This window comes from Petromyzon marinus, chromosome 55 (genome assembly GCF_048934315.1).
Source record: "Petromyzon marinus isolate PM22_M1 ecotype Great Lakes invasive population chromosome 55, UKy_Petmar_22M1.pri1.0, whole genome shotgun sequence".
Lineage (NCBI taxonomy): Eukaryota > Metazoa > Chordata > Hyperoartia > Petromyzontiformes > Petromyzontidae > Petromyzon > Petromyzon marinus.
The window spans coordinates 5,858,707-5,885,616 of record NC_133721.1 but is presented as its reverse complement, the minus strand read 5'-3'; the positions used below and the strand labels follow the sequence as shown (position 1 = coordinate 5,885,616).

Genomic DNA, 26,910 nt, shown 5'->3' with positions numbered 1-26,910 from the left:
ACAGACAGCCTGTCCCAGGGTCTCAAGGGGCTGCCGTCTCCCCGTGCTGTGTTTGACCACCACCCCCACGCTTAATGGGGGCAGTGTCTGAGTGCTTCCTCTGGGCTCAATACATCGATTTTTTATTGTTAATCTGCTCGTTTACCCGAGATAGCCTCACTAGGTCTCAAGACTCCTTTTTAGGAGAATCCTGACAAGCTTTCACAGTCGGGACAATGTTTCTGTGTTCATGCCAATTTGGTTATTTGCATGCATTGTTTTGCTTTTTACATTTAGATGTTTGTCCGATACCAGTTGCAGTTTGTGTTTTTTGTTGCTAGGAAACCGGAGAACTCTTGGAAAACCCACGCAGAACAGGGGGGGGGGGACTTACCGACTGCACACAGAAAGGTGCCCGAGTCGGGAATTTAACCTAGACACTCCTTGCTGTGAGGAATGAGTGTTACCCACTGCAGACACTGTAATGCAGCGGTTCTCAAACTGCGGGTCGCGACTCCACTGGTGGCTCGCAAGAGCTGTTGTGGTGGCTCGCAGAACAAAACAGTGAAACATTGTATTCTAATTAATGATGAATAAAACACAGTGAAACATATCCATTGTATTCTAATTCATCATGAACAAAACACAGTGAAACATACCCATTGTATTCTAATTCATCATGAACAAAACACAGTGAAAAATATCCATTGTATTCTAATTCATCATGAACAAAACACAGTGAAACGTACCCATTGTATTCTAATTAATCATGAACAAAACACAGTGAAACATACCCATTGAATTCTAATTAATCATGAAAACACAGTGAAACATACCCATTGTATTCTAATTCATCATGAACAAAACACAGTGAAACATTTTATTCTAATTCATCATGAACAAAACACAGTGAAACATTTTATTCTAATTCATCATGAACAAAACAGTGAAACATTTTATTCTAATTCATCATGAACAAAACAGTGAAACATTTTATTCTAATTCATCATGAACAAAACAGTGAAACATTTTATTCTAATTAATCATGAACAAAACACAGTGAAACATTTTATTCTAATACATCATGAACAAAACATAGTGAAACATACCCATTGTATTCTAATTCATCATGCACAAAAAACAGTGAAACATTTTACTCTTATTCATCATGAATAAAACACAGTGAAACATACCCATTGTATTCTAATTCATCATGAACAAAACACAGTGATACATACCCATTGTATTCTAATTCATCATGAACAAAACACAGTGATACATACCCATTGTATTCTAATTCATCATGAACAAAACACAGTGATACATACCCATTGTATTCTAATTAATCATGAAAACACAGTGAAACATACCCATTGTATTCTAATTCATCATGAACAAAACAGTGAAACATACCCATTGTATTCTGATTCATCATGAACAAAACACAGTGATACATACCCATTTTATTCTAATTCATCATGAACAAAACACAGTGAAACATTTTATTCTAATTCATCATGAACAAAACACAGTGAAACATACCCATTTCATTCTAATTCATCATGAAATAATTACCCTACGTATGTTTCATTTGCAATGAACAAAACACAGTGAAACAAACCCATTTGATTCAAATTAATCATGAAATAATGACCCTACGTATCTTTCATTAGCAATGAACAAATCACAGTGAAACATTTTATTCTAATTCATCATGAAATAATGACCCTACGTATATTTCATTTGCAATTAACAAAACAGACAAAATATATAATCGCGACTGAACTTACATTAATTGGAAATAAATTAAAATAATGCAGTCCACCTTGTCCTGTGTGAAATGGTATGGACCAGAACGCGACCACTGAACGCCACTTCACCCGTCCGTGGTAGCTATGATATTTAATGCAACTGCACTTAATAACGCACGGTGCAGGCAGTCCTCGTCTTACGAACACAATTCGTTCCTGAGATCCGTTCGTAAGACGAACGGATCATAAGTCGGAACACAACGATGCACGGTATTTAAATGCCCACACGGTCGGTGTTATGAAATATGTTATGATTCAACAAAAAGGGAAGCATTGTTAAGCTCATAATTAAGAATACATATTGTACATTTGAATCATTTGGCGGGACCCCGGGGTCCCGCAAAAATCAGGTCAATAATTATTATTTTTCAGTCCGCCCACTCGTGATCCCGACAGCAACGCGCCACCCGCCCAGACTCGCGCCAACAAGCGCCAGCAGCAGCAGACAGCGATCAACAGGACGGGCGCCACCCCACCGTCCAAACGCAAGCCCCGGGGGGCGTCCGCCGCAGTCGCCGCGCTCCGGTCAGCCGTCGATCCTCAGCTTCTTTGCCAAGGCGAGTACCGCCGCCCCCCAGGCAGTGAATTTAACGTGTTTATGTAATTTTTCAACTTTTTACGAAACTTAGCGCCCCGAGTAGCTCTCGACGAGGCCAATCGATTGACGCTAGTTTTGTTGTCGGTAAGGAGACAAGACTCGTGTAGCCACGCGGTTTTTCCCACCCCGGGGAAGTGATGGGAACCCGGGGTCCCGGCGATTGCTTCATTTGCATGTAACGCTGTAAAAAAAATACTGTATTGCACGTAAAACAAAATAAAGTAACATAAACAGATTTTGTTTCACTTATCTTGAGTGCTGATGCTAGCTTGCTTGTCAGAAGGTGGGCAATGAGTTGCCACAATTGCACACACGCACACACAGACACACAGACGAGAGCACGCGTGCGAGCACGCGTGCATGCACGCACGCACACAAAGACACACACACCCCAACGACAACGATCTCCCGTGTGGCCTTAACAAACTTGGCTCAAGTGCTGTTAGCGAGCAGTGCCTATGAGGGCCGAAACGGCATATGAGGGGGTAAGTGGCCAACGCCACGCCCGACTGCCTTTGTCTCCCCAGAGGCAGTTTACACACCGTACTAGGTACTCATTTGAGGCTGAGTCCAACTAGATAGGTTCAGCACCGGTTCAGATAATCGTCACTGGGGTTGGCCGTGACCAAGACTCAAACTCGGATCGCCGCTTTCGTAGCCCACCACACACGCACACACACTAACGTGCGCGCGCACGCACACACGCTAACGTGCGCGCACGCACACACACGTGCGTGAGCGCGCACGCACACACGCTAACGTGCGCGCGTGCACGCACACACACAAACGTGTGCGCGCACGCACACACGCTAACGTGCGCGCACGCACACACACGTGCGTGAGCGCGCACGCACACACGCTAACGTGCGCGCGTGCACGCACACACACACGTGCGTGCGCGCACGCACACACAAACATGTGCGCGCACGCACACACACAAACGTGTGCACGCACACACACACACAAACGTGCGCTCGCACGCACACACAAACGTGTGCGCGCAGACACACACAAACGTGCGCGCGCACACACACAAACGTGTTCGCACACACACAAACGTGTGCACACACCCACAAAAACGCTCACTTCCAACTCGAGGCCGACTCATCACATCTTGCGGGTGATCACTCGTCTGAATAAAATTGTTCCACGGTTCAGTTTGCATGTGCGAGTTCGCGTTTTAAGTCAATTATATATTTTCTATTTCATGGAAGCTGGATTCGTAAGTACGGGTGTTTGTAAGTCAAGGACTGTCTGAGCTGTGTTCAACGATGGAAACAACGTATACGTAACATTAAACTCACAAGGAGATCCTCATGTAAGAAAAGGACTCATGTTTGTATGGAGAAATAGTTTTAATGAATTGAATAAAATTCAGCAATGTACCAAATGTATGCATTATGGTGTATGTACAGCCCATTTGTCAATCCACTGCTGGCTGAGGAACCCACTAAGCAAAACAAAATAACAAGATACATTTTTTTTTCTAATTCGGAAGAAAAAAAAACTAATTCAAGAGCCGCACTGCATGTTAATACGAGACGGTGGTCCTTAAATAACGTCTCGAAGCAGCAGCCCTTAAAGAGCAGCATGTTGTCGACCCCTGTACCCGTGTACATTGTACTTCTTTCGCACCATACGTTGCCAGCCTGGTGGTCAGTGTCAATTGGTGGAAAGGCGAGCATAGAAGTGCAGTACAACAATGTTTTTTTCTGGACTGCCCTCTGTTCACAGTGTACCTCCACAACATTCTACAACACGAGTTTCATATATGCAAGGCGGGTTTGCCCACCCAAGCACCATCCAGCTCAACCCGGCCGAGCTTCTGAGACATGACCAGAATGGGCACATTGCGCGTGATTTGGTCAGGGGCTTCATTTCGTTTACGTCGTTGAGCAAGGAAAGTGGTCCTGGAAATATTACCATTTATTACCTGATGAATGCATTACCATTAACGCTACGTAACAATTTAATTGCTGTAATTAAATATGTTTAAGCCATACTGTTTGGGTCTTTCGGTAAATCACGTAGATAGAAAAATAATAATAAAACTCACGACGTTTCGATCGCAACACAAGCAATCGTCTTCAGCAGTCCGCCTGCTGTATTTTTTCACCTGAAGACGATTGCTTGTGTTGCGATCGAAACGTCGTGATTAAAAAAAATATATCTACGTGACTTTACCGACGGACCCAAAGAGTATGAATTCCTGCAGTCACGAAAGCTTTAAGTCAACATGTTATATCCAGCTTCACGGATATGAAGGTCTCTTACTCAGCAGTGGATACTTTTAACTGCACAGCAAGCACAAATTCGTATGCTATAAAATGTAACACCTAGGTACCATGGTGTACGTTGTGCCATCAAATGTGCACTCGGTAGTGCTAATACAAGTTTGTACTCGCTACGTGAACAAAAATTGGGACTTCTGTACTTGGCCTGAGACATCATTCAACCGCGACCGAAAACATGAACTTTCATCGTCGGACAGAAATGCATCTTACGCGAGATCTTCTTGAAGCGCTTATCAATTGCGATCCTCAGCTCACTCATGCGCACGCAGTAAATGAGCACGTTCGCAGCGGGGATGAGAAAGAACACCAACTGGATGACGGATCTCAGGTTTCGCGTGCCTTCATTGTTCTCATCCTTCACAAAGCGCGGCACGAGGACGTTTAGAAATATGGACGTGAAAAGGATGGCAAGTGCCATGAAATGCGTGCCAAATGTGTACAGAGCCTTTGTCCTGAACTCGGAGGAACTCGAGCGCTTGCACACGACAATAATCCGAACGTAGGTGTACGCAATGACACAGAGAGGAACGCCAATGCACATCACGATAATTGATATTCCGTAAGATTCTACTTTGCTCGCGTCACCGACGGCTAACTTTGATATTCCCATATTGTCGCATGCTATACCTTGGATTTGTCTGTCATTTTCCTTCAATTTAACTTGAAGGATGATGATCACTTGAACGCTGACTGTACCCATTGCAATCAGCCAGGATAGTAATGCCGTGAAAATGGATCTCTTTGCAGTAACCTTGGTGTGGTAGTGCAATGGGTAGCAGATGGCCAGGTAGCGATCAACAGACATAACAGCCAATGTAAACACCTCATTTAGGATGAATATGTGATCTGTGAACATCTGTGCGACACATGACACGTACAGGATCTCTCTGTTGCCCGTCAGGAGGATGTGCAGCTGTTTGGGAAAGCCACTTGTGCTGCCAATGATGTCGCCAATCGCAAGATTGCACAGAAATATGTGCATGGGCTTGTGTAAGTCTGTGGACACTGCCACCATCAAAATCACCAGCATGTTGGCTGCAATTATAGTTAGGTACATCGCAAGGCACAGGCTGAATATGAGCACCTGCACAGGGTACGGGGCCTCAAATGTGGCGAGGTAGAGCACGGAGCTTCTGTTCTCCATCAATGCCTTGCTTCTGCTACTGCATCTACAACACGAGACGTAATTATCATTTAAGTATTTTTGAGGTCACAAAAGATGAATTAATAAATATATATGACTCGTGAAAACGTGTAAAAATGCTCACCAATGATATAAACAACAGTGATGAAGAATGGCACAAAAAATATGATATCACTCACCTTGCTTTCAGTTGCTTGAACTGAGAGCAGATCAGTGATGCTCGTGGAATCTGCTGATTTATATGCGTTTTGGGGACCACGTGACCGTGAGCCTTCAGGCGCGATGGGAGGTTCCGCGCTGCCTGGTGCGTGCTGCAGCACCCTGCGGATTTACCCATTGCCCTGAGGAGTCTTTTTGAGTGAATGTTAGCTCGTAATGTGATATGTACACCTCGGGTTGGGGGGTGACCAGCATTAGAAGCAATTGGGTGATGTTTTAGTTATTTTTAAAAAGTTTCAACTTAATTCTTTACAAAGTATTTTAAGAAGCCATAATAGTGCTCTATATGGCACATATATAATAATTATGTGTATAATTTAACAGAATAAGTTTATTTTGTCCTTATATTAAAGGATGTATAACTCAGTATTTATTATGTATAGTCTCTTTTTATACATTGTAAAGTCAATTCACAGGCACTGTGTTTTACTGTGGGCACCAAGTATGTAAGCCTCTGTAACGGAAGAAAATACAGTAGTTGTCACTTAACATTCCATCATTCATTACTTTTGCCCGCCCTCCCCTGCGTATTAATTTGAGCTTTTGCATGTGTGCTTCATTAGTCCATATTGCATATGCTCCACAGGTTCGTTAATTAAAACGGCTGTAATTTCAATGACGACATGCATCACCCGCCAGGGAGTGACCATATCCATGACCCATATCCGCGAGTGCGGCCTTGTCTGCCTTCTCCTGAGAGTGTGGCTTAGTCGCGATGTTTGGGTCGCCTAATTGAGACTCTTGAGGGCTTCATATCAGCCCCATAAACTCCGGTTTATTGCAGTGGTAGACAATACACGAAGCACCGTGATCTATTTCAGTGGACCTAAACGTGTTTTCACCCAGAAGCCATGACCAACAGTTTCCATGGATTTAACCCTGTAATTCCCAAGCATGTTTTTTTTAAAGAGGGAAGCTAATTTGTGAATATAACCAGATTCCGTATCTCATACAAATCACGATGGTCTGAAGGGTGGGCTGTGAAGATGCCGGGATTCTCTCTCTCATGACGGTTGTGGACCTCACTGAGCCGCGCTCGGACGCAGCACGAGAGATTGTACGTTTGTACAAAGTGTTCCATATATGGAAAATCAAAGATTCACCAATCTGTGACTAGTAAAGCCCAAACCATCAAACGCATCACCGACGAGTGCGCCATTCCACGCACACACTGGAGGTATCGCTGCAATCCGTACAGCATCTACTGCCGCCTTGGACTGGTTGAAGGGCCTTAACATTCAACTATGACGTAATCTATAAATCTGTACAGCATCTACTGCCGCCTTGGACTGGTTGAAGGACCTTAACATTCAACTATGACATCATCTATACAATCCGTACAGCATCTACCGTGGCCTTGGATTGGTTGAAGGACCATACAATTCAGCTATGACATATATACAAATTGCTGCTTACATGGCATACGAAAGAATAAGATACAAATAACTTTTTTTTTAAATCTTTCCCTTGATCTTGAAGTTCTGCTACACCGCCTACAGGCCCTGGCAGCAATTGGCGGATCAGCCTGGAAGTGGATCGCCTTTGTTTTTGTCAAATTCAGGTAGGCCACGAAGGGTGCCCATGGGGTCAGTCGTTAACACTGCTTTTCAACGAGTTAAGTTCACCTGCAGGGGATCATCATCCGGAGGCGTGGCCTGCGCTGACATCAATGTGCTGATGACACGCAGATCTATGCCTCATTTACCCACACACCTGAGTCGTGTCTCTCTGCATCGTCTGTTCAAGGTTAGCTGTTTGGCCGGAGCAGCACTGCCTAAAGTTAAATCCTAACAAGACAGAGGTAATAATTGTGGTCTCTGATCCTAGATTCACGTTGGGCCAGGGGTGAGGTCGAACTTCTGATTATTAACGCGGTCCGGCTTCACATCTTGCCCGAAGTATGTAACCTAGGGGGTTTGATTTGACTACAGTCTGAACATGCGTGTGGAGGTAGGTGATGGTTGCTGTGTTCACATCTGGATTTTTGTAGATTCACCAACGCCTTGGTTTGCGCCATCTCCTATTAGCTCTACCTCAAACCAATTACCCATGGCTTTGTGTCGACAATTCTTGACTATGGCAATGACCTCTGTCGATGCAGAGCTTCCACGCGTCCTCGTGCAGAAGCTTTAGCTTGTGCAGAATGCGGCGGCTCGCAGCCCGCTTCGAGCACATTAATCCCACTCTCCATGATATGCACTGGCTTCCAGTAAGCTTTCGTATCAAATATAAGCTGGATATGTTGACATATACAGCTCTGGACCTACGTACCAGCGGGACCGATTAGTTCCCTATGCGACTGGGGTATATGTGCCGCGATCTTCAGAGCAGGGCCCACTCCAAGCCACGGATCCTACACCTGACATGGGGTGGCCGGGCCTTCTCCAGTGCCACTCGGAATTTGTAATGCCTTGCGGGTCGTGGTCCGGTGACCTCCCGAGCCTCCGTTTGTTGAAGTGGGAATGCAAAACACACTAGGTCCTCATTGCTTTCTCTTGAGTGTATTTTAGCATTCCAAATGTGTACCCGATTTTATCTTTGAAATTGTAAGATGTTTTGATTCCCCCTCGAGTGGGGTGATATTAAATTTCAAGCAACTATTTTTTGTTTATATCTCCAGCAAAAATTCTGGACAACTGTTCGAATTCCCATTTTTTCCCATAACTACGAACACTATAATTCAAGTACTGCAACAATACTACAGTTATCTTATATATACTGAAACAATTCCAATAACTACAACAACAGCTCCAGCTATTGTATCTACTTTCATTATACATCTATAAATTCTACATCATCAACATAAACTACTATTTTACTCATCGACTATGATTATTTAAACAATTACTCCAACTACAATAATTTCACATTTTCAACTACTGCAGTAACATCTTCGCTATGAAATATTAATATAATTACGACCAATGCTTGTCTTCTGCGTTGTTACTTGCTGTTGAGGACGACTCCAATGTTCCATCATCAGATTGTTTGGTTTCCAATGTTTATATATACTCAGCCTCCATCCTGTGGAGCTTACAACCTCTGGTTCTTGTTTCGCAATATTCATGGCTACAGATTCTCTGCAATGAGAATGGGATTCCGCACAAACCACCTGACACAGTGGTTCTAAGCATGGTGTCGTCCACAATACCAGCACACTCAATGTCAGTTTGTACTGTTTGGACCACGCCTTGGTGCCCACCGAAGGCTCCTGACGTCTAGTGATAAATGTGGAGGTCCGGTAAACACCGAGGTTTCCCTCGACCATCAGCAATGCATAGGAAATCCTCCCGCTCTTTTGGCTTGTCCGGCAAAAGGGCACACTCCCTCATATACAGTTGGTTTCTGCTATCCGCCACCATCTACCACCTCGCAGAATCCTTTGTCGTCAAAACATCGAATTCCCATCACGCCTATACACTCTCAAACAGTATCCATCTCACTAATATGAGGCCTCTTAAATATTATGTCCTTGACTAACAAGTCACTAATCATATATGATTTTCTTCAAAACGGAACTAATACGTTTATGCCTTACAGAAAATTGGCATTCCTCATCAGATCTCGCTCATTTACATGATTAAATTCCTCCAGGTTACCATTGCATTGAATGTGCTCGTTCTGCGAGTCGAAGAGGTGGTGTGGCGTTTATTGCCAGGTCGAGTTAAAATTTTCACCACTTGAACTATCTTCTCGTTTTGTGGTTTATTGTCCATTATCAAATGCCAGCTTTCTGTCTGATTTTTCAGACTTAGTGTCATCTATTCGCATGTCTTCTGCTCTATCACATGTGATTTTTATTTTGAACTTAATGATCCTTCAGATCACACAGCCGTTTCTCATGTATCAAACTTGAATCTTTAGGCTTAATTCAATCTGTTGTGTCTCTTACACATTTAAAGGGCAACACTTTAGATTTGGTCATTGGTAACAAGGATAATATGTCTATTTTGTAAATTTCCCCAGTTATTTATAAGAGAGCACTACATGATACAATATTCCCATTCTCTACACCGGGTTCTGAAATCTCTTATTCTATGGATTTAGTTTGTTCAAAATGCTGCTGTATGTGTGCAAACGTGCACCCGCAAACGTGAACACATCACCCAGATTTATTGTTCCCTTCATTGACTCCCCATCTGTTTTCCCAATCAAATTTAAGATTGCACTGATGGTGTACAAAATATTTGAATGGACTTGCCCCGACCTATCTATCTCAACTCATTGCAGCCTAAACTCCATCCAGGGAGGATACTTCGCTCATCCAGTATGGAGCTGCTTGCTCATTATACCTAGAATTGAAATGAAAGACAGTGGTTTGGGCGTGCCTTCACATCTGCAGATCCCACACGGTGTGGAATGCACTCCCGCTCAATATTCTACAAATTAAGTCCCTTTGGCCGAATCGTGCATCCGATTGGCACGGTTAGCTATGTACGGTGCAAAATAAGTTCAACATACATACAAATGAATTCACCTTAGTTTGGGTGTGCTATATGTCTTGTGAACATAAGTATTTTCTTTTATTACTTTTCTCTTTGTACAGCGTTGTGAGATGCAATTGTGCATGAACGACCAAATTTATATTCTTACGTAATAAACATGCAATTATAGGATCAAATAAGAAATGTGCTGTTATTTTTTGCAAGTCCTGAAACCTGGTTACCATTTGGCCATAAAAAAAATCCATAACAGAATTCTTTGAAATAAACTTAGTTGAGTAAAGAATTAAGTGTCCTGTTTTGACATACCTTTAAAAAAGTAAACAAAAAAATGAATCCTAGCACAGGGACGCGTTTTATTCACATGCAGTGCATCACCAAGCCTAATTAGGCTCCGCCATGTGCATGACCCCCTGGGCTCAACTCGGGGTCAACCACATGCGTGACCGTCTAGGTCCACGCTCAGGCCTGATCATGTGCGTGGCAATCTATGCCTGATGCGGAGGCTTCGTCGCACGCACAATTGACAAGGCCCTTCTCAGGCTCCACCATGTGCAAAAATTAACTGGGCCTCGAGGGCCATCCACGCAATTATCTTCAAACCGCGTTATTTTAGCTTTAGCAACTTCAAAGTTATGCTATGGAACCGAGATGTGTGATTTGTGTTACTTTGATTATTCGATGGCTATCGTTGAGAATTCAAATATCCAAGCTCATTGTGCACACGTTCTCACACCTCTCAGTGTACCAAGTGACGTATCCGCCTATGAGTGTATAAAGGTATGGGTGGGGTCTAAAGTGGTACCCATCTGACCTTAGGAAATCATGACCCAGTGCTCTATACACCACTTACATGCTTATATTAGAGTTCTGATAGGTTAGGAGACTCACAACATAACTGTACGATCCACATGTGGACCGTGAAGACGTTTTAATGCAGTGTACATTGTTTTATATAGATCGTGCTAAAATCAGGTTGGCCATTTCAACGTACTGAAAATAACAAAGGCAACCAGCTTCTAAAACGTGGCTAAACTTGAGACACAAAGTGGCTTCACTTTAACACCTGGGCGTACCGTATATCTATACGTGGGGAAAGAATGGTTTAACAAAATCCAGTGACCCTTTCTCGAGGCTGCTTGGGAAATCACTATTCAATTCACCACAGGTTTCGACAATTCTAAATATGCAGGGTTAGCAATATATAAATGTGGTTATATTGTGCCTATGGCAATAATGAGTATTTGGAGACGCTCAATTGCTCCGGTTAATTATAACACTTCAGGTTTCCTGTTTATTCTTTAGATTCCCCTCCCCCCTAAAATGTACACACCTTTTCAGAATATCGACAAGGGACTCGGTGATGTGGTCATTTACACGTTTATTTGTTTTTTTTTATCACCGTTAAAATCAAGTTACAAATCATGGTGCACATTGTCCAGTCAAAGTCGGACAGTCTCATTCCCAGCTGACCCATCATATAATGCGCACGGCAGCAGCTCGTGTATTTAATCTGCGGAGACGTTTCGACTACAGCAGGGTAACCGAGATGCATAGACACAGCGTGCACGCGTGCATTACAGTGAGTGCAATGAGAGAGGATCAACAATTACATAGAAAATTAAACATTACATTTATAGATATATTGTCACGAATTCTGCAAGAATAATATCTTCCAGCGGTGGTGCTGGACGAGCTTCTTTAGTTGACTCTTGTACAAATTTGACTCGCCAGGATTGAGGATTGGGATGAGATACAGACAGCCGGTCCCAGGGTCTCAAGGGGCTGCCGTCTGCCCGTGCTGTGTCTGGCCATGGTCGCTATCCCCACGCTTAATGAGGACAATGTCTGGGTGCTTCCTCCGGGCCCACAACATTTATTTTCATTGCTAATCTGCTCGTTTACCCGGGATACCCTCACTGAGTCTCAATACTCCTTTTTCGGAGAATCCTGAGAAGATTTTGCAATCGGGGACGATGTTGCTACCTGCATGCCAATTTCGTAATTTTCATGTAATGGTTTTGCTTTTAACGTTTGAATGTTTGGCCGATACCAGTTGGAGTTGGTGTTTTTTTTTTGCTACGAAACCGGAGAACCCAGGGCAACCCAGTGCAGAACAGGGGCAGAACACACAGACTGTACACAGTAAGGTGCCTGAGTTGCGAATCGAACCCCTTGTCCTTCTAGCTGTGAGGCACGAGTGTTACCACAACCTGTAATGCACACAGTGTATGCTGTGTACATGTATCTCGATTACCCTACTGCAGCCAAATGCCACTTCAACAGAAATACAAGCTGCTGATATTGCTGCCCACTGATTTCCATTGCAACGTATCTTGTTTTTATGTATTATTTCAAAATCAACAGAGAATTGGAAAAGGCACATTAATTTGATGAATGCATAGCTTTTTTCGTACCATTTGTTTATATATTGCAATGTTTAACGTTATTTTACTATCTAATGCAATTGCATTTAAGAACGAATAGTACTGTGTTTAGTCATGAAAGCACAACCTAGAAAGAGCGTCCAACTCGGAAGGCGATTGTCGTGTATGGAAATGATTCATGTGTGTATGAAGAAACGAGTTTTATTAATATTAAGCAACGTACGAAATTTCTACTTCATGATGTGTGTACAGCCAATTGGCAATTCACACCTGAGGATTCCCCTAGGCTGTATGGTTTGACCATACTTCACCATACTCTTTGGTTATTTTGGTAAAGTCACATAGGTAGAAAAATAAAATAAAATATATCACGACGTTTTGATCGCAACACAAGCGGTCATCCTCAGGCGTAAAAAATAATCCAGCAGTGGAACTGCTGAACCAGGAAGAACACAGCCAAAGAGTTGTTATAACAAGATGTTATATATGTGGCGAAGAGCAAACAGGCGGGGTCTGAGCTGGAAAGGAATTACATCCCCGCACGCAAGCACGTCAGTTGTATTCATGGGGGAGATTAGGGAGGGAGAGATTAGCATGAAATGAGCTTCCATCGCCGCATAAGAGTATCGTCCGTGCATATGCGCACAACAGCAGTGTTATTGGGAAATTAGCACTATGTTGATGGTAGCGATTAGGCAGAGAGATTAGAGGGATTAGCAAGTTAATGTCATGTCTATGTGTAACACAAGCTGTGGTGCTGCCTGTGAGAGGCAAGCGCGTCAACGCAAGAGAACCACCGCAACGGTGGTCGCGCCAGTGACACACAGCCCATCACACTTCACCAGGTGTAGCAAGATGGCCGCCTGAGGCGTGCGCGCTCCCGGGGCACTCCCGGGCCGCGTCCCAGCAGCGGCTGGTGGGGTCATTTGTGAGGGGGCCGAGGGAGCCGACGGAGGGAGCCGATGGAGCCGAGGAGGCCGACGGAGCCGAGGGGGGCGGGGGGGGGGCGACGGAGCCGGGGGGGGAGGGGGGCGAAGGAGCCGGGAGGGGGGAGGGCCGACAGAGCTGGGGGGAGGGCCGACGGAGCCGGGGGGGGGTGGCGACAAAGCCAGCGGGGGGCTGATGGAGTCGGGAAGGGGCGACGGAGCTGAGGGGGGCCGACGGAGCCGGGGGGGGGCGACGGAGCTGGGGGGGGGGGGGCGACGGAGAGGGGGGGGTGACGGAGCCAGGGGGGGGCCGACAGAGCCGGGGGGGGCGACGGAGCTGGGGGAGGGGCGACGGAGAAGGGGGGGGCGACGGAGCTGGGGGGGGGGCGACGGAGCCGGGGGGGGGGCGGAGCCGGAGCTGAGGGGGGCGACGGAGAGAGCAGATGGAGCCGACACTGACTTTCTCACACATCATACACTGACTCACTCGCACCATGCACTGACTTTCTCACACATCATACACTGACTCGCTCATCATGCGCTTACTCACTCACTCATCATACACTCGCACAACCACTGACCCATTCACTCATCATACACAGGTTCACTCATCGTGTTCTGGCTCACTCGCACATTATACACTGACTCACTCATCGTGCGCTGACTCACACATCATACACTCACTCAAGCTACTACTGACTCACTCACACATCATACACTGGGAGTGCCGTGCTGCCAGCTATGGCTGCAGTTTTTTGTTGTACGTGTTATGTATATCGTTTATTGTTAAATTTGAAATCACAGTTCCTATGATGACTGTTGTTACATTGTTTTTATAGCTTTATTTTAGTGATTCGAAAACATATGGTTAATCTAAATTGTCTTATGGTTGTTGGCTTGCACCACATTGATTTTTGCACAAAGCGTCTTAATACGTTTTTTTTGCGTGGAATATTTGCTGATTTATTCCAGGATGTTTCTGTTACGCGTTGTCGCTTTGGGATGTTCTGTGTTCAAATTTTGTTTGTTGCGGTTGCACCCGACTTAAGAGCTGCATGGCTCACAGGGCTATACCTAATAAATGAAACTTGGTGGTCAGTGTAGATTGGTGGAGAGGAGCATAGACATTTGAGCATAGAAGTGCAGTACACTATTTTTTTCTGCACAGCCCTCTACTTACAATATACCTGTTTGTGGATTTGGAGAATAGACATTGGACCAGAGGAATGCAGTACAACCCTGGATTTTACAACAGCCTACAACACGAGCTTCGTGCAAGGTGGTTACCCACCCACAAAGCACCATCCAGCACAAACCCAGCTTAGTTTCTGAGATATAACGAGAATTGGCACATTCAACATGATAAAGTCATTGGCTTCAACTGTGTTTGTTATTGGGCATGGAAATTGATCCTTTAAATATTACTATTACCTAATAGGGCAATATCGTTCATTCTAAGTAACAATGTATTGCTGTCATGAATCAACAGGTCCCTGCAGGGTGGGCTGGTAGGAACATTGGATTTTTTTTTACACCCAACAGCACGAGATTTCACTTCGTTAAAGTATTGATCACTTCGTTAAAGTATTGAAAGGGGACAGACGGACACATTAATCTATTGCAGGCTGGTACACTCAGTTTACAACTTCGTTCCTACCAGTATAATTATGGTAACTTAAAGACACACAAAGACATTGACCCACACACACACATCGACACACACACATGGACCTGCACACATCGACTCACACACACACATCGACTTACACACAGACATCGACACACACACACAGCGACTCACATACACACATCGACCTACACACACACACACATGGACTCACCCACACACACCGACTTACACACGCACACATCGACTCACACGCATATACATACATCGACTCACACATACACATCGACTTACATACACACATACATCCACCCACATACATCGACTAACACCTTACACACACACACACACTTACATAGACTCACACACACACATCAACTTACACACGCACACACATAGCGACGGATACACACACATCAACTTACACACATACCGACTTACACACACACAACGCACACATATCGACGTGCACACACACATTATTACTTTTAGATTTACTAACGAAGTTTTTAAATAATAGTTTTCTATCTACGTGACTTTAGGGAAATAAGCAAGGAAAAGGGGAAATGCATGCGTGTCTAATAAGGAATTAAGAGCGACGACGATGGTCTTCCACCATTTTTGTGCAAACATTTGCCGCGAGCAAAAGCGGCAAATAAATGAAAGTCAACGAATAATAAATCAACTTAGCCTACCTGTAACTATGACCAGATGCGCACCAATTAAGCGTAATGGACATGTCACTGCTCAATCCCCGTACTGAGGGGGCAAGTGTAAATATGCTAGAATGAAGACGTAATAGCAATCAGTCTATTTATTGGTTTTCCCCTGTGCAGTAAGTGATATTACATGGCTGCTGATGTCTCGAGTACAGAAAAAGGCGTTTCTTTCAATCGAACTTGTTTTTTGTGAGCAGGACACTGATCTTGATTTGAAGCTTTCGTGATATTTAGAAATTTACGTATTTTTAAAGCGAAAGCGTGTGCATAAGTGTCATTCTCTCACGTAAAGATGTGGTCGCTACAGCAAAGTTTGTGGGGAAATAATAGCCATTTTGTATATAACAATTTCAAAGCAGCACTAAGTACTCAGGGAGAAAAATTGTGTTACTTAGATGTATTATTATAGTTATAGGGGTTTTCCTCTTTTTTCTGGCAAACAAAACTTAAACCTTTTAACAAGGATTCATGTCTGCATTAACCACAATACTTGCAGTCAAATGCAAACAAAAAAACACACTATGATAATATATGCGTTGCCCTTGAAACTGATTGGTCCACACCAAGGGACGGCTTTCTTTTTAGCCTCGACCCAATTGGTGGTGATAGTGCATTGTCTTTGAGCTGTACGGCTTTTGGCGTCCTCTGGTCGAGCACCAATTTGGTTGAGCCTCAAAAGAAAGCCGTTCCTTGGTGTGGACCAATCAGTTTCAAGGACAATGCATATATTATCATAGTGTTTTTTGTTTGCATTTGACTGCAAGTATTGTGGTTAATGCAGACATGAATCCTTGTAAAAGCTTTCAGCTTAGTTGCCAGAAAAAAGGGGAAAACTTATATTATATTTTGGTACTGTCAAAGGAGATCTAATGATGTAGAGTAACTATCATCAAACATTGCTTAATCCCTGCCATTAAAAATATGCGTAAACAGTCATGGTAATAAATGTTTGAAGGGAGCTGTAAATCTTTGTGTTACCTTGCACAGTGTCCACACGAATGAGAATTCCCCCCTTCCCCCCCACCGAACGCGTGTGACTTGGTAGGGGCGCACATGCGCAGATGCGTGCTTTGACGCGCGCTCAGAAGCGCAACGTAATAAATTAATAAAAATAGCACTAAATTGCTAAACTTCTTTAAAGGTGACGGACGCGAAATCGGAATAGCGCTGGCTCAACACGGGGCTTATGGCGTGCTACCTGGGTACTTTTTTTTAAACATAAACCCCACGGTTCAAGAGCCAAATCGCTCGCAAGTGTCGGCCACACACAGGCAGACAGATGGACAGACAGACAAAAATTACTTTCATAGGTTAGCTAAAACGTGAAAGCTAGGTACCATGGAGTATAATGTTTCAGAAAATGTGCACTTAGTAACCTAATACAAGTTTGCACTCCCTACATGAACATTTTACGTTTGTGCTTTTGTGTTAAAGCATCATTCAACCGCGACCTAAAACGTGAACTTTCATTTCTGGACATAAATGCACCTTACGCAAGATCTTCTTGAAGTGCGTACTAATTGTGAGTCTCAGCTCAGTCGTGCGGAGGCAGTAAATGAGCACGTTCGCAACCGGGCTGAGCAAGAACACCAATTGAGCGGCGGATCTGAAGTTTCTCGCTCCCTCGCTGTCCACATCCTTCACAAAGCGCGGCAAAAGGATGTCCGAAAAAACGGACGTGAAAAAGACGGCGAGCGCCATGAAATGCGTGCCGAATGTGTGCAGGGCTTTGCCCCTGAACTCGGAGGAGCTCGAATTCTTGCACTCAACAAGAATCCGAATGTAGGTGTACGCAATGACACAGAAAGGAGAGATAATGTACATCGCAATCATTGATATTCCGTAAGATTCTACTTTGCTTGTGTCATCGATGGCTAACTTCGAAATTCCCATATTGTCACAAAATATGCCCTGGATTTGTCTGTAGTTTTCCTTCAATTTAACTTGAAGAATGAGGATCACTTGAACGCCGACTGCAACTATTGCAATCAGCCAAGACAGTAATGACAGGAAAATGGATCGCTTTAATGTAACCTTGGTATGGTAGTGCAATGGGTAGCAGATAGCCAGGTAGCGATCAACAGACATCATAGCCAATGTAAAAATCTCATTCATGGCGAATATGTGAAGTGTGAACATCTGTGCGACACATGACACGTACAGGATCTCTCTGTTGCTCGTCAGGAGGACCTGTAGTTGCTTGGGCACGCCACTTGTGCTGCCAATGATGTCGCCAATCACAAGATTGCACAGAAATATGTGCATGGGCTTGTGTAAGTCTGTGGACACCGCCACCGTCACGAGCACCAGCAGATTGGCGGCAGTTATAGTTAGGTACATCGTAAGGCACAGGCTGAGTATGAGCACCTGCACAGGGTACGGGGCTTCAAATGTGGCGAGGTAGAGCACGGAGCTTTTGTTGTCCATAATTGCGTTCCTTGGGCTCCCGCGTCTACAGCCCGACACCTTATCACAAAGTCCCTGTTGAGGTGACAACAGAACACATGCTCACGAATATTAAAATAACAATGATGTGCAATGGCACAAAAAAATGTAAGCGAACTCACCCAGGTTTCAGTTGCTTGGACTGAGGGTAGATCAGTGATGCTCGTGGAATCTGCTGATTTATATGCGTTTTGGGGACCACGTGACCGTGAGCCTTCAGGTGCGATGGGAGGTTCCGGGCTGGCTGATGCGTGCTGCAGCGCCCTGCGGATTTACCCATTGCCCTGAGGAGTCTTTTTGAGTCAAGATTAGCTCATAATGTGATATGTAGACTTCGGGTTGGGGGTGATTCCATTAGAAGCAATTGGGTCATGTTTTGAGTTATATTTTAAATTAACTAATTATCGAAAATGCTTAAACCTATTAAAAAAACCCGAAATATTATATATATGGCACACATTTTAAAATGGTGTATAATGGAATTGAATACATTAATTTTGTTAGTGTTTGAAGGAGTATATAACTCCGACTTTTATATAGCGTGGCTTTATATACAGGGACTGTATAGTCAGTTCACAAGTACTGTCTTTTACTGTGGGTATCAAGTACGCAAGCCTCCCGTAACAGAATAAAATATTTGTCACTTAGTATTCCATCATTCATTTATATTGCCCCCTGTGCATCAATTTGAGCGCTTGCATGCATGCTAATGAGTCCATATGCCCTAATTAGTCCATGTGCCTTCTTAATGGGGGATGATATTGCCCTAGAGATTCATTACTTAAGTACCCTATGTATGCATTATATATTAAAAGCCCCCCGTATGCATACGTGCATTAATATACAAACAAAATAAACGGATTTAAACATATTAGACACACAACTTTCATATGTGTGCCACCCATAATTTGATCATATATTATTAAAAATAATGAGTGTGAAGCATTTTTAATATTTAGTTATTTTAAATTGCTTCTAATCTAAAGTGCACAATTCATATTCTAAGTTCATCTGGGCTCGAGACTACTTTGGGAAATGGGTAAATTCCACGCTTATGAAGATGGGTCAATAACGCTCATCCCGGTGGGCACATGTCGGAATTTTAACCCCTGGGTTAACCCATTTAACCGCTGTCATTTCAACCCATGGGTTAACCCATTAACTGCTGTAATTTCAACCCGTGGGGTAACGGCAGTTAAATCAGCAGTTAACCCATTACAAACAAAATAAACAGATTTAGATATATTATACACAACACTTTCATATGTTTCGATTTAAAGCTTTCGTGACCACAGGGATTCATCTTCTTGGTTCTTTCGGTAAAGTCACGTAGAAGGGAAATAATAAAATAATAAAAACAAAACATAATAAAATAAAATACGTGACTTTACCGAAAGAACCAAGAAGACTTTCATATGTGTGCCACCCATCAGTTTGAATCTACAGCAGTTAACCTATGAACTGCTGTAATTTCAATGGATTACTGCATTAATTGCTGTAATTTCAATGATGAATCTCTGGCCTATGCCGGTATAAATGAGAATACCGTCTCTGTGACCCGCATTCATCAGCGTGGCTATAATTAATTGTGCCCTCCTGGGAGTGCAGCTTGGTCGCTTTTGTTGAGTCGATTAATTAAGACTCGGGAAGAGATAATTGCAGCCCTTGAATTTTGACTTGCAGGACCGTCAAAGCGTTTTACCCGAACGGCCAAGGTCAAGGATAATATTGTTGCGTTTCGTGTAGCTCAACTCTGAATTGTACGACGTTTAATGCTAAAAATCATTGCAAACTAAAGAAATTACTGAGGCAAATTGAGCCTCGAACTCAATGTGAAGTGTATTTCAATACATATGTAGTGGAGTATGAAGGTGTGTTGTGGAAACTGCGCGATTGCATGATCACACGGACAGTGTGGGTTTATCTGGGGTCAGCCTGTGGAGAAGGTGTAAACAGTGTGGGTCGTCTTAGGACAGCCAGGTGCAAAGGGTGGGATGATGAGGTAACGGTTGAGCCAATTAAAACAGAGGATCAGCAACGGCGGTGATTGGCTGTGGCTGTTGTCAAGGGCGAGGAGGCGTCGGGATGTATGGAGAAGGACAGGTGTTTGAGGACGCGAAGCGTACAGAGGCATGCAGGCCAATTAATTAGCGATAATGAGAATGGGGATAAATTGGGGGAGACACAGAGACAGAGGTTGGTTGGAGTTGGGAGCTGGACGATGAAGACGCAGAGTTAAGAACGGAGTAGAAGCAGAGTCTAGAAACAGAGTGTGGAAACAGAGTAGAAACAGAGTTCGGAACAGAGTTGGAGACAGAGTGAGAAACGGAGTTTGGAATAGCGTTAGCGGAGCTGAAGCAAGACGAAGTAGTTAGCAGTGGAGTGAGCATGGCGATAGTGGAGCTGAAGCAAGTTGAAGTAGTTAGCAGTGGAGTGAACATGGCGATAGCGGACCTGAAGCAAGACGAAGTAGTTAGCAGTGGAGTGAGCGTAGCGATAGCGGAGCGAAGACGCTGTGTGCGGAGTTGCTGAACGGAGACTTGCTGTGTGCGGAGAAGTGAAGTGATAGTGGGGAGACAAAGGCGGTGAGCGAGACGGGCGGAGCACGGCGAGCGAGCCGTAGTCACCAGGATACTGTGGAGCGTGGAGGACATGTTGAATAATGTAAATAAAGCGGTGTTTGAAGAAAGTGTTAGGGTCGCCGGCCCCCGGGATCTCTCCTGCCTGCGACCCTGTCCGCGAAGTACTGACGCTCCCAGACTCCCCACTAGTGTGGGAGCTGCCGCCGCTGCACTCCTCACCGGGCGGGGAAAGGTTGCCGCGCTCCTGTTCCCCCCCTGTGCTGTCCCCCCCCGAGTCCGGGTTTCCTGCCGGTGAGGCATCGCCCTCGACCGCCCTGGGGCCCGCTAGCGCTTCGCCGGCACCCGAACGCGACGCTCCCCGCCCGCGCAGTCCCACGCACCAATCACACGCGGGTAACCGGGGGTTATAGGTCGGAGGGTAAGCGACGTCGTTCGTACCCACTCCGGCGATTGGGGGGATTGGGTTAAACGGGTTTAAAGGGCTATGCGATGGGCATGCGTGCGAGATGGGTATCCGCTCGCAACGGGGGAGTCCGCCGCCGACGGTTTGTAGCGCCCACACCTCACACGGCGCTCTCCACACACGCGGCGACCACCGCGAACAGCGAGCGCACCCACGCTTCCACTCTCTTTCCACACCCTCGCAAAAACCACACCAGTCCGTTATGTAATCGCCGACGATTTATTCCACCGGGTCGGCGAGCCCTTATTTAACCGAGTCAGTCGGGATCGGCGGGGCAGGACCAATCTATCTCTCGATAGTCGGCACTATACTCTACCTGTCCTTCTCCCCTTTACCCTCTCCGGTTTTCTTCTTAAGCTAAGTCCCAACTCCCTCTTTCTTTCCCTCCCTTATTCACGGTTCGTCGTCACTGCCGGCTGGTCCTCGCGGCGCGTCGATACGTCCCACGGACGTTCGCGCGGCTGGACTCGGGAGTTGACGGGCCTGGGGTTGACTCGAGTAGCCAGAGACCCTTTTTCCTTCGCCCTGACCCGCTTTATTCTTTCTACATCAAAGGGGCTACCTGGTGCCGACTCGCGGGCCAATCAGCTCGCTGGGATCACCCGCCAATCGGTAGGCCCATCTGTATCCCAGCATCCCCCGGGCCGTTGCTTTCAGCGATGTCCGCATCTAAATTTACCTGCTCAGCGGCCATCCAGCCAGAGGCCGACCCTGCTTTCCCGCCGCTCGTGGCTCTGCCCTCCTCCCTACCTGCCCTGCCGACCCGTGTGCATGAGGTGCATACTAACCGCGGTGGCGGGGCAGCCCCGCCGTGAACATGTCACTTCTACTCAAGTCACGGCGCCACGGTGTGTGTTAGCGTCGGAGGAGACCGTCCAATTTCCTGGCCGCAGGAAACCGTGAAGATTATCCCTTTACGAGGGCTTCTGGGTGAAAACCTGTCGGCCAGGGTGTCTTCCCACGCGCTCTAATGGTGGGGGGAGTGCGTGCGTGTGTGTTCCGGTGGGGGGGGTGGGGAGGTGGTGGGGTGGAGCAATGTCGGCCTCGTCGCTCGGGGCGGCGAGATCGCAGGTGGGCCACCCGCCGATCGGCTCCGTGGCGGCGGCATCACATAGCCCCCCGAGGTGCCAGTCCCCGTCCCAGATTGACTGGAGCACCTCGCCTGGGCCATGCCCACGAGGTAGCGCTGCGGGGTCCGGGGGATCCGCCCGGATCTCGTGGCTGGCCTCGGGGGAAGTGGCTCCGTCCTCGGGGTTTCCTGCGGCGGTCTCCTTCTCCACTCCAGTGGCTCCTCCTGTCCCTCGGCACCTGGGGGCTGGGGAACAAACTCCGCGGCAGCGGGGTTTAAGGGGCGGCGTCCCCGCCGTCCTCTGGCGGGGCCGGGACGCCTCGGGGCTGGGGGCCCGGCGGGGCCCATGTAGTGCGCGAGGCCTCCGAGCACGGGTGGCGCAGGGGCACCGGGATTTCGCGGAACTCGGGCGGCGAGGTTCTCCCCCGCCGGGGCTGCCCTCCATGGTTTTAAGCGGCGGACGTTAACCACCGTTTCTCGGCCCCTCTCTCCACCCTGGATTAATACCGTCCAGGGAGAGATCTGCCGTACCACGGTCCAGGGTCCCCGCCAGTAGGTGGTCAGCTTCCCCAGCTGTCCGGCCCCGACGCGAGGGGTGTGTAGCCACACCTTGGTGCCTGTCAAGAAAAGGGGGGGCTCCACGCGGGGTCGGGTGCTCTGCTCCTGTCGCCGATGCGCGGCCTCCCCTTGCGGGTAGGCCCGGTCCCGGGCCCCTCGTAGAGTCTCCATCAGATGCTCCACGGGGCGACTCCCTTCCTCCGTTTGGGGTGGAGGAATGCCGAACAGCAAGTCTGCGGGTAGACGAGACTCACGACCAAACATCATTAGGAATGGGGTTTGTCCCGTCGATGTATGCACCGTGGTGGCGTAGGCGAACAGGGCGTAGGGGAGGTGTTCGTCCCAATCCCGTTGGTTTGCGGCCGCCATACGCTTGAGCTTTCCGGCCAGAGTTTGATTCATACGCTCAACTATACCGTTCGCCTGGGGGTGGTACGCCGTGGTCCGGTCTTTCTGGATTCCGAACTCCCGGCACAGCGCCTGAAACTACTCGGCCTCGAACTCGCTACCCTGGTCGGTAAGGACTCGCTCCGGGATCCCGTGCTTAAGTACATAGTGCTCCACGAACGCCCGGGCCACTACCAAGGCCGTTTTATCGGGGATGGCCACCGCCACGGGGTAGCGGGTGAAGTATTCCACCGCTACGAGGATATAGCGGTTGCCCGGTAGGATCGTGGGAATGGCCCCTGGAGATCGATGCCGACCAGCTGGTTCGTCCGACTGACGCGGAACGGCCTTAGGGGTACCTGGTATCGTGCCGGTTTCGGTCCGCACTGCTGACAAGCACGGCAGCCCTGTACCCAGGCGGCCACATCTTGAGTCAATTTGGGCCAGAGATACTGGCGACGCAGAGTCTCCCGAGTGCGCCGTTCCCCGTCATGGCCCCCGAGCGGGTGGTCGTGTACCAGCCGTAGCAGCTGGGGTCGCACCTGGGCGGGAACACAGATGCACCCCGGCTGGCCGGCCTCGGTTAACTCCCGTACCACCCCATTCTGCACACACAACCGGGCATACAAACCGCTCCAGGGCCCTGGTAGGGTGCTTTTCTCCTCCCGCAGGGCTGCTTCCACCGCCGCCAGATCCGGATCCCGCTGCTGGGACTGCCTCAGCTGCTCGTCGTTCAGGCCCGGGAAGGCGCAGCCGACGTCCTCCTGGATCCGTCCGATCGGGGCGGGGTGGTCCGCTGGGTCCCAAGTCGTGGGCCCTGCGCTCGCCGAGCGGTCGACTGGGTCCGCGCCTCCACCCGTGGGGGTCTCTGTGGCGCATACCGCACTCTCTCTCACCGGGGGGGGGTTAGGTTCAGCGGGTTCCCGGGGGAACCGTTGCCTGTCGGCAACGTCCCCCCGTGAAGCACGGGCAGGCTTCCTCCGCCCTCGTCTCAGCACACACCGCGGGTCGCCGTGATAATGCGTCCGCGTTTGCATGCGTCCGCCCCGCCCGGTACTCGATCTGCAGGTTGTACTCCTGCAGCTGCGCCAGCCATCGGGCCATCTGCCCCCGCGGTTCCTTGAAGGTGAGGAGGAACTGCAAAGCATAATGGTCCATGCGCACCCGACATTTCCTGCCGTACAAATACGGCCGAAACTGTTTACACACGAAGATCACCGCGTACAATTCCTGACGGGTCACACAGTAGTTCAGCTCGGCCCCGCTCAGGGTCCGGCTGGCGTACGCAATCACCCGTTCCATCCCTTCCTGCACCTGCGACAACACCGCACCCAGCCCGCTGCTGCAGGCGTCGGTGTCCAAAATAAAGTCGGTGGTAAAATCGGGGAAAGCCAGTGTGGGGGTGTGTGTGAGGTGGTCTTTGAGGGTGGTGAAGGCCGTCTGGCAGGCCTCCGTCCACTGATAGGGGTTCTTGGGGGAAGTGAGTTGGGTGAGGGGGCGTGCAATCTCGCTGAATCCCTTTACAAATCGACGATAATAGGTGGCGAGCCCCAAAAATGATCTTATCTCCGTCAGGTTTCTTGGCTGTGGCCAATCCACTACGGCGCGTACCTTGTCCGGATCAGTGCGCACCCCCGCCTCGCTGACGCGATGTCCGAGGTACCCCACCTCGCGCTGTGCAATGTAACACTTACGCGGCTTGAGCTTGAGATGAGCCGCTCGCAGTCGCTGGAACACCTCCCGTAACCTGGACCAGTGCTCAGACAGAGATCTACTGAACACGATCACATCATCCAGGTAAATCAGGCATTGCTCCCACTGCAAGCCCCGCATCACCAACTCCATCAGCCGCTGGAACGTCGCGGGCGCGTTGGTGAGCCCAAACGGGAGTACTCGAAACTCGAATAGTCCCATCGGGGTGGTGAATGCGGTTTTTGGCCGATCCTCTTCCGTCATCTCCACCTGCCAGTACCCGGACGCGAGATCGAGGGTGGAAAAATACCGCGCTCCGGCGAGGCTGTCAAAGGTGTCGTCGATACGCGGTATGGGAAAGGCGTCGCCGAGGGTGACTGCGTTTAGTTTGCGGTAATCGACGCAAAAACGGGTTGACCCGTCCTTTTTCGTTACTAGTACCACCGGGGCAGACCAGGGGCTCGCCGAGGGCTGAATTATGTTATCACGGAGCATATCCCTGACCGCCTCTTTGATCTGGGCGCGTTCGGGTGCGCCCACGCGGTACGCGGGGAGCTTTATGGGTCGGGCGGCCCCGGTGTCGATTTGGTGCTTAACGAGATCTGTGCGACCCACGTCTGAATTGTGTTCGCTGAACACGTCGGCGTACTCCCGCAGTAACCTGCGTAGCTGATCGGCCTCTCCCTTGGGGAAATCTGCCCAAGGTACGTGTACCGCGTCAAGAAGGGGGACGACCTCGGCGTGGGGAGTCGGGCCGACTCGCCAGGCCAGGTCCTGGTGGTCCTCGGGGCGACCGGGGTCCTCCGCCCAGAGTGCGAATACCGAGTCGCTGGAGTGGCGCGCGTGTAGGGGGTGCACGGTGGCTACTGTGGTGCGCCGTCGTAGTATTGCTGGGGTGCCGTGGGGGTTAAACACCCGCATGAACAGTCGGCCCCCATCTGCGTTTACCAGCGTGGCTGACCCGACGACTCCGTACCGCGCTGCCAACTCCGGGTGAGGAGTTAGCATTACCTCGCCCGATGGTCGGTGTGTGGGGTCGGCGGAGGGGGTTGCCACTGGCACCAGCATCTCGGCGAGCGGCCCGATGGTGACGGCCGACACCAGCGTAGCGGCCACGGGTGTGAAGCGAGGGCGATTCGGCTCGGGTCCCAGGAACGGGATCCGCTCCCCGCTGCCCTCCGCGGTGGCGCATCGCTGGCGGGGCTGCACGTTGAGCCCCAGCTTTTCCAGGAGGTCCGTACCTGCAATACACTCGTGGCATAACACGCTCGAGACGTAGAATTCCTGGGTGCACACCTGGTTTCCGAGACGGACCTCGAGGGAGATCCTTCCCAGCAACCCCATCCCGGCTCCGCTCGCTGTGTGCAGCGCGCGATCCGGGGCCTGCAGGCGGCTCACGTCAACCCCGAGCACGCTGCAGTGCGCGGCGCTCACGAGCGAGGCTACGGCCCCCGTGTCCAGTAGGATCCGGGTGCGCTGTCTGTTCACCTGTCCTTCCACCAGTGACGTGGCCCCCGTGATTCCTGCTACCAGCTCCCACAGCCAGTCGCCCGTCCTCACCGCGTCCT

At 48.2% G+C, this 26,910-nt stretch overlaps 2 protein-coding genes across 2 annotated transcripts; both read right to left on the bottom strand.

Annotated features, from left to right (window-relative positions):
* Positions 1-3,299: 3,299 nt before the first annotated feature.
* On the bottom strand, positions 3,300-6,142 carry LOC116954610 (olfactory receptor 2D2-like). Its single transcript, XM_032975269.2, has 2 exons — positions 6,006-6,142; positions 3,300-5,851 (listed from the first exon to the last, which is right to left on the bottom strand). The coding sequence occupies exon 2, from the start codon at positions 5,824-5,826 to the stop codon at positions 4,840-4,842; it is 987 nt and encodes a 328-aa protein (XP_032831160.2). The 5' UTR covers positions 5,827-5,851; positions 6,006-6,142; the 3' UTR covers positions 3,300-4,839.
* Positions 6,143-14,586: 8,444 nt separating this feature from the next.
* LOC116954550 (olfactory receptor 1E16-like) lies at positions 14,587-18,751 on the bottom strand. Its single transcript, XM_032975143.2, has 2 exons — positions 18,714-18,751; positions 14,587-18,627 (listed from the first exon to the last, which is right to left on the bottom strand). Exon 2 carries the CDS (start codon positions 18,571-18,573, stop codon positions 17,587-17,589), a length of 987 nt encoding a protein of 328 aa, XP_032831034.1. The 5' UTR covers positions 18,574-18,627; positions 18,714-18,751; the 3' UTR covers positions 14,587-17,586.
* Positions 18,752-26,910: the final 8,159 nt, after the last annotated feature.

Bases quoted from the DNA above. Each gene is read 5' to 3' on its own strand.
- LOC116954610 (XM_032975269.2), bottom strand. From the start codon at position 5,826: ATGGAGAACAGAAGCTCCGTGCTCTACCTCGCCACATTTGAGGCCCCG.
- LOC116954550 (XM_032975143.2), bottom strand. From the start codon at position 18,573: ATGGACAACAAAAGCTCCGTGCTCTACCTCGCCACATTTGAAGCCCCG.